General features: G+C 44.4%; 2 protein-coding genes across 5 annotated transcripts in view; one reads left to right on the top strand and one right to left on the bottom strand.

The window, feature by feature from the left end:
- Window positions 1-9746, bottom strand: part of Pex13 (peroxisomal biogenesis factor 13) — a 23272-nt gene extending 13526 nt beyond the window's left edge. The window contains exon 1 of the mRNA XM_028876376.2: window positions 9460-9746. Coding sequence (XP_028732209.2) covers window positions 9460-9731 — 272 coding nt within the window. The 5' untranslated portion in view covers window positions 9732-9746. The remainder of the gene's footprint in view (window positions 1-9459) is intronic.
- Window positions 9640-10518, top strand: part of Pus10 (pseudouridine synthase 10) — a 78028-nt gene continuing 77149 nt past the window's right edge. For 2 of the 4 annotated variants that reach the window (XM_028876374.1, XM_028876375.2), the window contains exon 1: window positions 9872-10204. The gene's annotated coding sequence lies outside the window, so the exon portion shown is untranslated. Of the gene's footprint in view, window positions 9710-9871; window positions 10205-10518 lie in introns of those variants that run through there. The other 2 variants (XM_028876372.2, XM_028876373.2) reach the window with 2 other exon arrangements.

Raw genomic sequence — 10518 nt, 5'->3', positions numbered from 1 at the left:
TGGCCTCTCTAGTACAAGGACTAAATGCATGTGTCATCATGCCTGTTGTTCAAGTGACATTTTCATCAACCAATTAGTACATGTACTTGCTTTACATGCATTTCTGTTAAAGATATACTGTTAATGTGTCAATGACTCACGGCTATCAGCACAATAACAAATCTAATACACATACTTTTTCTTTAGCAAAGCCTATCACAGCCATTTTGTACTTTGGAATATTAGACAGAACTATACTTGGGAGCGATTTTAAACAGTGAAATCAATTTGTTATTGTGAAAAACCCAGAACTAAACAGACTATGAAATAGGCATGTGTTCATAGCATGAGAGGCGAAGTAAACTTGAACACTGTTTTACCCCACTGCAGCCGGGATGACAGATCTCCACGTCTTATACATGCACACAAATGTCTGTCAAGTACTGAGGCTGAGGTTATAAATGAACTTTGGTGGGTAGGCAAATTTGCAAATATGAAATCTACAAATAATGAAGGTCTATGGTAGTCTCACAATACCTGTGCTTTGTAACTTGCTTCTTTCCCTTCAGCAGGTCTCCAGGCTTACCCCACTGGAGAATGTATGAGTTCAGGTGAGCACCTCTTCCCCAAAATACCTCAAAGCACAAGTGTTTCAGATTTGAGATTTTGGAACATGTGCATACATATAATGAGGTGTTATAGGGACGGGATGCAAGTAAATGAATTATATTTGTGTTTTGTACACGTTTATACTCATAACCTGGTGGTAACTTCATACAAAGTTTTAGTATGCCTGTAGTTTTCATCTGTTTCTGAGACAAATTCCTGCAATGCTGGATGGCCTAGAACTGGCCATGTAGCCCAGGTGGGCCTTGAACTCATGACATTGAATTTACTTTTTGGGACAAGATCTCACTATTTACTACAGGTTGGCTTAGGACTTGTCTAGGTTGACTTCAAACTCATGAGCCCTCTGTTTCAGCCTCCCAAGTGCTTGAATTACAGGTATATGTTACATTTAACCTCAGCTTATCACCTGATGTCAGCTGTGAACATTTTCTACTTGTGGCATTATGTCATTCCTCATGAAGTTTCAGATTCTGGAGCATTCACTACTCATTATGTCCAAAGTATATTTATTCCTATGTATCGGTTGGGGAACATCTGGGCTGTTTCTATGCTTTGACTATTTTGAGTAATGCCACTAATGAAGACTTATACACAAGATTTGTAAGACACCTTTGTATCTCTTGGGTCTATACCTATAGTGAATTGCTGGGGTGTATACTAAATATTACGTTTTACCTTTGCAGGAACTGCCAGACTAGTTTCCAAAGCAACCATACCATAACTTTACATCCCCACCAGCAGTGTTTGAAGATTATGGATCCCCCACATTCTTTTTTTTTTGTTGTTGTTGTTGCAGCTGAGGACCGAACCCCAAGGCCTTGTGCTTGCCAGGCAAATGCTCTACCACTGAGCTAAATCCCCAACCCCGGATTCCCCACATTCTTGTTAGTGGCATTTTTAAGTAGTCAACGTAATGGCCAAGGAGTAACATCTCACTGGTTCTTCTGCTTGTTTTGAGACAGGGTCTCATGTAGCCCAGGCTGGCCTCAAACTTGTTAACAAACCAAGGATGACTGAACTCTGCTCTGGCTTCAGCCTCCTACGTGCTGGATTACAGGCATGTACCACCTCACCCAGCTCTCTGGGGCTTTGATTTGCATTTCTCTGAAGGGTAATAATATTAGGCATCTTTTTATGTCCTTTTGGTCACTTTAAAATCTTACCAGTAGAATCAGCTACATGCTTTCCTCACTTCCATTTTTTAATTTACTTGTTTTGTGTGTGAATAGGCACATGCTATGATGTGCATATGGAGGTCGGAGGACAGCTTGTGGGCATTATGTTCTCTTTCCCCCATGTGGATCCCAGGATGCGGCTGAAGTAATCAGCCTTGATGAGAGGCATTTTTACCCATTAAGCTACCTCAACAGTTTACTTTCTTCACAATTAAATGAGCTTTTTATCACTGTCTTGTTAGTATTTATCTTTATTAGTGAGTTGGAAGAGTCAAAATGTCTTTTACTTTATGTGGATGGATGTTTTGTCTGTCTGTCTGTCTATGTATTACGTGCATTCAGTGCCCATAGAGGCCAGAAGAGGGTGTTGAATCCCTTGAAACTAGAGCTACAGAGGGTTATGACTTGCCATGTAGGTGCTAGGCACCAAGCCTGGGTCCTCTACAAAAGCATCAAGTGCTCTTCAGTGCTGAGACATTTCTCCAGCTACCTTGAAATGTTTTTTAAAACTGTTTTTTGAATAAAAAAATTAATTAGATTACAGATGTCTGGCTTTTTCTTTCTATTCTATTCTAAAGTAGGACAATCAGGGCTGGCAAGGTAGCTCAGTGCATAAAAATGTTAGATACTAAAACCACACTGGGAGAAAACTGACTCCCAAAAGTCCCAAAAGTGTGATCTCCACACATGGGTTTAGATGTGTGTTTCCTCACTCACACATGATCCTTGTTTATATCAAATATTTCATGTCTAATTACAAAATGGTAGTATCTGATGCCAGGATAAAGCTTTAACTTAACATTATAAATAAGTTACTAGAAATCTTACTTAGAAAGCAAACAAACAAATAATATTCAAGAAGGAAACCAAACTTGAGAAGGGCCAACAGCAAGCCACACACTTTAGGCTCTGACAAAGCAGTTCTGCCCCAAAGCAAAAGCGCAGGAGCAAAGCTGAACACAGATTAACACAGATACACAGTACGCACACTCGGGCAACCAAACACTGACGGGACACCATGAGCTACAGGCCTGCTGACTTCTATGTCAGGAACCACAAGCACAGTGAGTCAGGAAACCAGGAATAACAAAGTGAAAACTAGTTCACTGAGGCTAAGGGTCAGCTCCTTGGTGCCAAAAAAGATACTATAGAATTTGCTGTCCATCTTTTTTTCCTTTTTTTTTTTTTTAGAAAGTTACGTACCTTCCCAGAACAACAAAGGCGACTGCCATGATTCTTGGTCACCTTCTAGAACTAGACAGTAAAATCTTATTGCTAAAGAGCAGCACATTTTGGTTGCAGAATATGTAGAAATCAAGCTGGAACTGACTTAAAAACTTTTTCCTGCTCACCAGCTTCTGTGCCACAAGATGTTATGCGGCCATGGGGTGGGGGTGGGGAGAAAACCCATCAGTGGTATTACCCAGCAGTGACCCTGGCATGCTACAATACTAACCTGCCAGGCAAGATATATCCAGTAATAAAATAACAGCAAGGAGTAACCAATCACTTTTGGATTGGATTAGAGTGTTAGAGGCCTGCTACACAGGAAGGAATTCATGTCTGGTGCTATAAATTGTAGTTAGTTTTTTTGTCTTGTCCACAGTCAGGACAAATCTTTGTCACCCGCCAGTCCCATAGCCGCTCAGACCCAACCAAGTAAACACAGAGATTTATATTGTCTACAAACTGTATGGCCGTGACAGGCTTTTTGTTAACTGTTTTTATAGTTTAAATTAATCTATTTTTATAAATTTATACCTTGCCACGTGGCTCGTGGCTTATCGGTATTTTTACATGTTTTTTGTCTTGGCAGCAGCTGGCAGTGACTTTTTTTTGTCTTTTTATTTTTTTTCTGTTAGTCCCGCCTATACTTCCTGCCTAGTCATGGCCAATCCAGGTTTTATTTATTAACCAATCAGAGCAACTTGACATACAGACCATCCCCCAGCACAGCCAAGTGCAGACCATCTCAGACATCTGTATTCAGGCCCGTGGTCCTAATCATCCTCTATACGGACCTGTTGGGTAAAGCCATAAGGAACCCAAGAACGGGCTCCCACAGGACATACAGAACATCCCACAACAATAAATCTGGTCAAAAGCCCATGGCTAGTCAGATCAAAGGCGGGGGTGGGGGTGGGGAGCAGAGACACAGACACACACACCTGATACTGTTGGCTTTGCTAAATAGACACATTGTAAACTATCCTCTAAACATTTGTGTCTATACACATAGGGCTGCCCCCTCCTCAGCCAGAGAAGCCTGTCTCTGCAGTGGTCAAGAGCAGAGACTCTTAACTGGTCAAAGTGAGAATAAGTGACTATGGGTTGCTTAGCCCTACTAAATAGGACATCTCTATTCTCTATCAACCCTTGCTCTACAAACTTAGGAAACACCGGGGAAGAGGAGGCGGGGAAAAATGTTCGAGCCAAGGATGGAGAGGAGTGCCGGGAAATGCTGTCCTCCAGACATGCCATGGCCTCCCAACTCAGGATCTCACGGCAGCTGTGTCAACCTGCACAAGATGAAGCCACCAGTATCTATCAGCCGGCATCCCAACAGGCAGGGCTCAGTTGAGGAGCGATGGGGTGTGTTGGAGGTGCCTGGGGGGAGCGGGAGGTGCAGACTATCAGATGTACTGTTTCTATGCAAGAAAATGTCAGAAATAAACACCAAGAAGCCCAGGAAGCAAAGTCACTTCACAGTCAGTGTGTAATGGCTAGGCCACTGTTTTTACACCTGGTTCTTATGGGGATTGGGTGCCAGAGGTGCACACAGGTAGAAGCAGGAAAACTACTCTGCAGAGAGAGAAAACATGTGGAAAAAAGGAATTCTAAAATTCCTATTTTAGAGATGCCATAAACATGAAGTAAAAAAAGAAAACCTAAAATACCAGGTTAACAAAAATCAGTAATAAAAATAAAGGAAAAAACAATCTAACAGCCCAGAGCAAAGACTCTAGATATTTAAAATGATCAGTGAGACAACAGTACTATCTGTTTTAAAAAAGTCAGATGAGCTGGGCACGGCGGCCACACCTTTGACATCAGCACTCGGGAGGCAGAGACTGGTGCATCTCTGAGTTTGAGGTCAGTCTTCACAGCGAGTTCCAGGCCTGCCAAGGCTACATATACACAGTAAGACCTTGTCTCAAAAAAACCAAAGCAAACTGATGAAATAAAAACCATGCAAGGGGCTGGAGAGATGGCTCAGAGGTGAAGAGCACTGACTGTTCTTCCTTAAGGACCCTGGTTCAATTCCCAGCACCCACATGACAGCTCATATATCTATCTGTAACTCCAGTTCCAGGGCATCTGGCACCCTCATACAAACATACTTGTAGGAAAAACACCAACACACACAATAAATAAATAAATTAAAAAAAAAACAAAACCATGCAAATGTGAAGAAATGTATTGGGAATCTTAGACATGATGCCAAAGCTTTACAGAATGCCTTGTAAGTAAACACAAGAAAACCAGTTGCTGTAAATTGAGGGGAGCGGAAGACCTGAGAACTGTAGCTAAGGGTAGACTGTGTAATCAGACTTAATTAGAAGCAACTAACTAGAAAAGCCGGTTGAAGAGGGTCACAAACGAAAATGCTTAAAGCATTAGAGAATAAGGTACTAAGAATTTTAAAATCAAGATCTAAAGAGGAAAACAAATTCAGAGTTTAACATTTTCAGGTTTTCTCTAGGGCCGGCTGCTAATCCAGGAAGAGAGGTGACAGAAACTGGTTAGTGCTGTTTAAGACAATGCACAGAACATGAACTAAAGGATACAAACTGGTGTTCAGAGTCCTAAGCAGGAGGGGTAACCATCACAGCTCAGCCTGGGGCCTTAAAGGAAAAAGACTGAGAGGAAATAGACCAGCCTTGGTCTAAACACCACTTTTCAAATCAGCTCGATCCTTGATTGATAAAGTAACCCTAGATTGCTAGTGCAACCCTGACAACTGGTCAGAAACAAGTCTCTGGAGCAAGATACAGTTCCTAGGTCTCAAATCATCTTAAATACCTGCATGTAAGGTTCAGCTTCCTTTTAAAAAATAATTGGCCAGTATGATGACAAAATTATATATTTTTTTAAAAAAGCAACATAAGACAATACAGAGAGTTCCATATCTATATGGAAATCCAGAAAATGGAGATTTTAAACTATGCTTAGTATATTAAAAACAAAAAAGATGAGGATTTCTCAGCAAATCATAGAAGACATAAAGTTGGACCCAAAGGAAATTATAAACAATCCCCAAACCCTTAAATCTATGAACTCAATGACTGGTTTAACAGGATACAGGATACATAGGAAATAAAGGCCTAGGGCTGGGCAGATGGCTGAGTGGGGAAGTCCTTGCTGTGTAAGCATGAGCCCACAGTTTGGATCCTTAGCACTTAGGTTCCTGTAATCCCAGCGATGGGGAACAGGAGGTTCCAGGCTCTTCTGGGCCAGCAGTATAGCCTAATGGACTAGCTCGAGGTTCAGTGAGAGTCCCTGTCTCAAAAACTAAGGTGGAGAGTCATAGAGGAAGACTATGGCCTACACACACACACACACACACACACACACACACACACACACGCACGCACGCACGCACGCACGCACGCACGCACCTTAGCCAAGTTGGGTTGTCAAGCCTATAATCCAGTACTTGGGAGGCTGAGGCAAGAGGATCTTGAGTTTGAAGTCAGCCTAGGCAATTTATTAAGACTGTCTCAAAAAGACAAAAACATAAAAAATAAAAGTAAAAAGAGGGAGTAAAAGGGACAACAAAGCCAGGTGCGGCGGCAGCGCACGCCTTTAATCCCAGCACTCGGAGGCAGAGGCAGGTGGATTTCTGTGAGTTCAAGCCCAGTCTGGTCTACAGAGTGAGTTCCAGGGTAGCCACAGTGGTTACACAGAGAAACCTTGTCTCAAAAAATCAGGGGGGCGGGGAGGGAAGGCAAGCAGAAGCAATATTCTAAGAAAAAAAATGGCTGAAATTTTTCTGAAATTCATTAAGTCAGACATAAGTATTCCTAGGACTCCAACCTAGAATAATACAAAGACAACCATACAGAGGCCTAAAACCGTTTACTGCTGAAAACAATCAGAAAACTAGTGAATGCAGACAGCAGGGGACACATGCTTAGGCAACAATAAGACAAGGATGATTGAAATGATCAAAAGGAACTACCAGAAAAGAAAAAGCCAGGAAAAAAGGAGGTCTCCTGATGTTGAGAGAGGTGATCTCCAGATTTCTTGCTAACCAAAGAGTAGGTATTTTTACAGTTCAAGGCGCATTAAAAGCCTGGTGGTGGCGCCCACCCTTAATCCCAGCATGAGAGGCAGAGGCTCTCAAAGAGTTCGAGGCCAGCCTGGTCTACAATGCAAGTTCCAGGACAGCCAGGGCTACACAGAGAAAACCTGTCTCAAAGGAAAAATTAAAAAGAAAGATAATGCTTCTTGTATGAGAAATATTTTCTGACACAATGTTTAATGCAGAGATTCTCAACCTGTGGGCAATGGCCCCTTTCCCCCCAAAATTTATGATTTCTAACAGCAGCAAAATTATATTTATGAAGTAGTAGTGAAAATAACTTTATACTTGGAGGTCACCACAACATAAGGGACCATATTAAAGGGTCAGGGCATTAGGAAGATTGAGAACCACTGGTTTAATAGATGGGATAGTGTCCAAGCAATACAAGGTGATTGTAAGTCCCAACACTTGGGAAGCTTAGGAGGAAGCCCACTGGAATCCAAGGCCAGCCTGGGCTCCATAAGCAGGACACTTGTCTGGGAAGAAAGATGGAAGGAAGGAATTGAATGAATGAACTCTTAAACACTCTGGCTACTGAATACTGTAGCTACTGACATGGATGGAGAAAATACAGATATATGCATATAATTATGTTAAAGAGGGTCTAGGCATATAAAACCTTAAAGAGAAAACCACCTACCTATAAAGGAATAGAATGGAAAGTTTTCAATAATTTTTTTCAATGCAAAATTTTCTCAAGTTATAAAACAGCTATAAAGACAAAAAGTATAATCTTTAAATTCAATTTCACATAGGAATATAAATAAAGACCTTAAAATAATACAGAATTCAGGGCAGTACATTAAAAAAAAGAAAGCTAGGCAGATTCACTTAAAAATGCAAGGTAAGTTCAACATTATTGGAATAACCCATATTTGCATACTGAAAGTAAAACAAATGTAAGTAGATACAGAAAAGGCAATCATAAAATTTACTGCTTTAAACACACACACACACACACACCAAACAAAAAAAACCCAAACTCCTATCTTAGGTGATAGGACAGCTATCTAAGGCAAAAGAACACACTTAGACGCATTCTAATGAAAGTACCAATACAAGTGTTGCTCTGGCTTAATAATACATACAATTTGCCACTTTATTTGAATGTATTAGTTACTGTGTCCAAGTGTTTTCGCACTTGTGTGTGTGTGGGGGGGGGGCGCTACCCACCATCCCCACATTTCCCCAGAGTGCTCTTGAGTAGGAGCAGCAGAAAATATTAGTTAGAAGGAAAGAGGGGGGAGAAACAGAAAATACAGGACAGCCTTGGGAGGGCCTGTCTCTGCCCTAGAGTAGTTAAAGGAATGCCAAGGGGTGGAGCAAAAGACACCCCTCCTCCCCCAGCACAGCCAAGTGCAGACCATCTCAGACACCTGCACTCAGGCCCAGTGGTCCAACCATCCTCTCTATGCGGACCTGCTGGGTAAAGCCACTAGGAAACCTAAAAATGGGCTCCTACACGCAATTTAAAAGATCACCAGATTTCCCAACAGCAGAGAAGAGCTCCAATATATTGAGATTTTGACATGTCAGAAAAAAAAAAAAACAACAACATACAAATGGGCCCTGGAATCACGTCGCCTGGATTAAGATGTCTATTTATGCAAAAGAAAACATAGGTTCGTGAAACTCTAATTCTGTTGTAAACCTTTAAAAGTTGCAGACCCATTTGTTACTGATTCAAATCACAGCATATAAAAACTTTACAGGCCGTAGACAGACAGACAGGCGCACGCGCACACACGCACAATTTGGCACACAAAGGCCACCCACAGATTTAGAATTCTAGACACACACACACACACACACACACACACACACACACACAATTTGGCACACAAAGGCCACCCACAGATTTAGAATTCTTGTTTTAGAGTTGTTCTTTCAACTCTCAACCCGAAACGTAAACCGAGTTACGCTGGACAAGAAGGCCAAGGGTATAAGCTTGGGTTCTAGGTTGCGTAAAAGTGACCTTTGGGGCGTTCAACCAAGTTCTGGAGAGGCTGTAAATAGCTTTTCCAATGACTTTTGCTCCCAATCCTCGTCCAGGCAGGGCCGACGTCGCGATCGGCCACAGAGCCAAGCTCGAAGCTTTGAAGCCGGTCAGGCTGTCGCGCCCCCCACGTCCCGCAAATAAAAAGCCGCCGCTTTTCTTTCAAGCACCGGCACCCGTGAAGCCCGCAGGGCGCCCCCGGGGAGACCTGGCGGCTGCACAGCCAGCAGACGTCAGCCTCCGAGAGCCGCTCGGCGCTCGCCCGGGGCCGGCGGCGGCCAGGCGATGCCTCCCCCCATAACGGCTTCAACCGCCTCCTGCCAGGGCCCCGCTCGGCCGCCAAACCCGCGTCCCAAAGGTTCCACACTCACTGGAAAGTGGGGCCGGGGCCTGGCCCCGGGCCGGAGCCGGCCCCGGGAATGCGGCGGGTCTCCCAGGGTTTCGGGGGCGGCGGCGGCTGGGACGCCATCTCTCCGCCTGCTCCGCTACGGCTCAGGGCCGCGACTGCGCCGGCTATGTGAAGGCTCGCCTGGTTTGCCAGGCACGACGGGAAGAGCGCCGAGCCCTCCACCCTGCCCACGCCTGACGTCAGGTCAAGGATTGTGGTCCGCTTACGCTGAGGTGCGAGGGAGGAAGGGGACATCTAATCCATGGGGGTCGTGGGCGGTGGCGGGGGCGGGACGTTCCTTTTTTGTTTTCCCTAGTGGGGGAGAGGACGGGACGTTCCTTTTTCGTTTTCCCTAGTTTGGGTTTCACACTTGAGTAGGGGCTCATCGACATTTCTGGCAGCAGCTAGTACGCCCTAGACGCCGAGTCCCACGGAGGCGTCTCTGCGGGTGGACCCCTGGGCGAGCAGTGGAACCCCTTGCTGTCTGCGGTCGCTCGCGGAGCTAGCCGGGGTCCGAGACCGCCAGCCCGCCAGCCTTACCGATCGCCCTGTGGACGAGAGGGGGCGTTCACGCAGGCGGCTCGAGGAAGGCCTGGTACTTTCGTTGTAAAGCTCTCGTTTCCTTGGGGAACAGAACTGTTAGCGCAGCAGGTGCTCTGTCTTTAGTCTTCCCCGGTCCACCCACGGCCCAAAGGGTTTAAATCTTGGCTCCAGTCTCTGGGGAGAAGGTAAGGCCGAGGAGGTGTGAGGTGAGGGGTTAGGGACTGGGTGCCAGAAAGGTGTGGCTGCAGTCCTTTTTGTTTGTTAGCCAGGTGGAGTGAGTGGGGAGTTTCTAGGACCTGAGCAAAGAGAGTTAAGGGCTGAGAGCGTTTCCCATGCCTCTCCTCACCGTGCCCCGGGAGGAACCGCGCCTGTGCATGTGGTCATGCAGTTACACAGATCTTATGGGGGAAACGCAGACTATTTCAGGGTTTTTTTTTTTTTTTCCTCCCTGTGCTTTATTCTTTCTTCCCTTTTTCGATTATTATTATTATTTTGTAAT

Source organism: Peromyscus leucopus, chromosome 10 (assembly GCF_004664715.2).
Source record: "Peromyscus leucopus breed LL Stock chromosome 10, UCI_PerLeu_2.1, whole genome shotgun sequence".
Classification (NCBI taxonomy): domain Eukaryota; kingdom Metazoa; phylum Chordata; class Mammalia; order Rodentia; family Cricetidae; genus Peromyscus; species Peromyscus leucopus.
The sequence above is the reverse complement of the archived record's forward strand: the minus strand, read 5'-3'. Positions and strand labels throughout refer to the sequence as shown.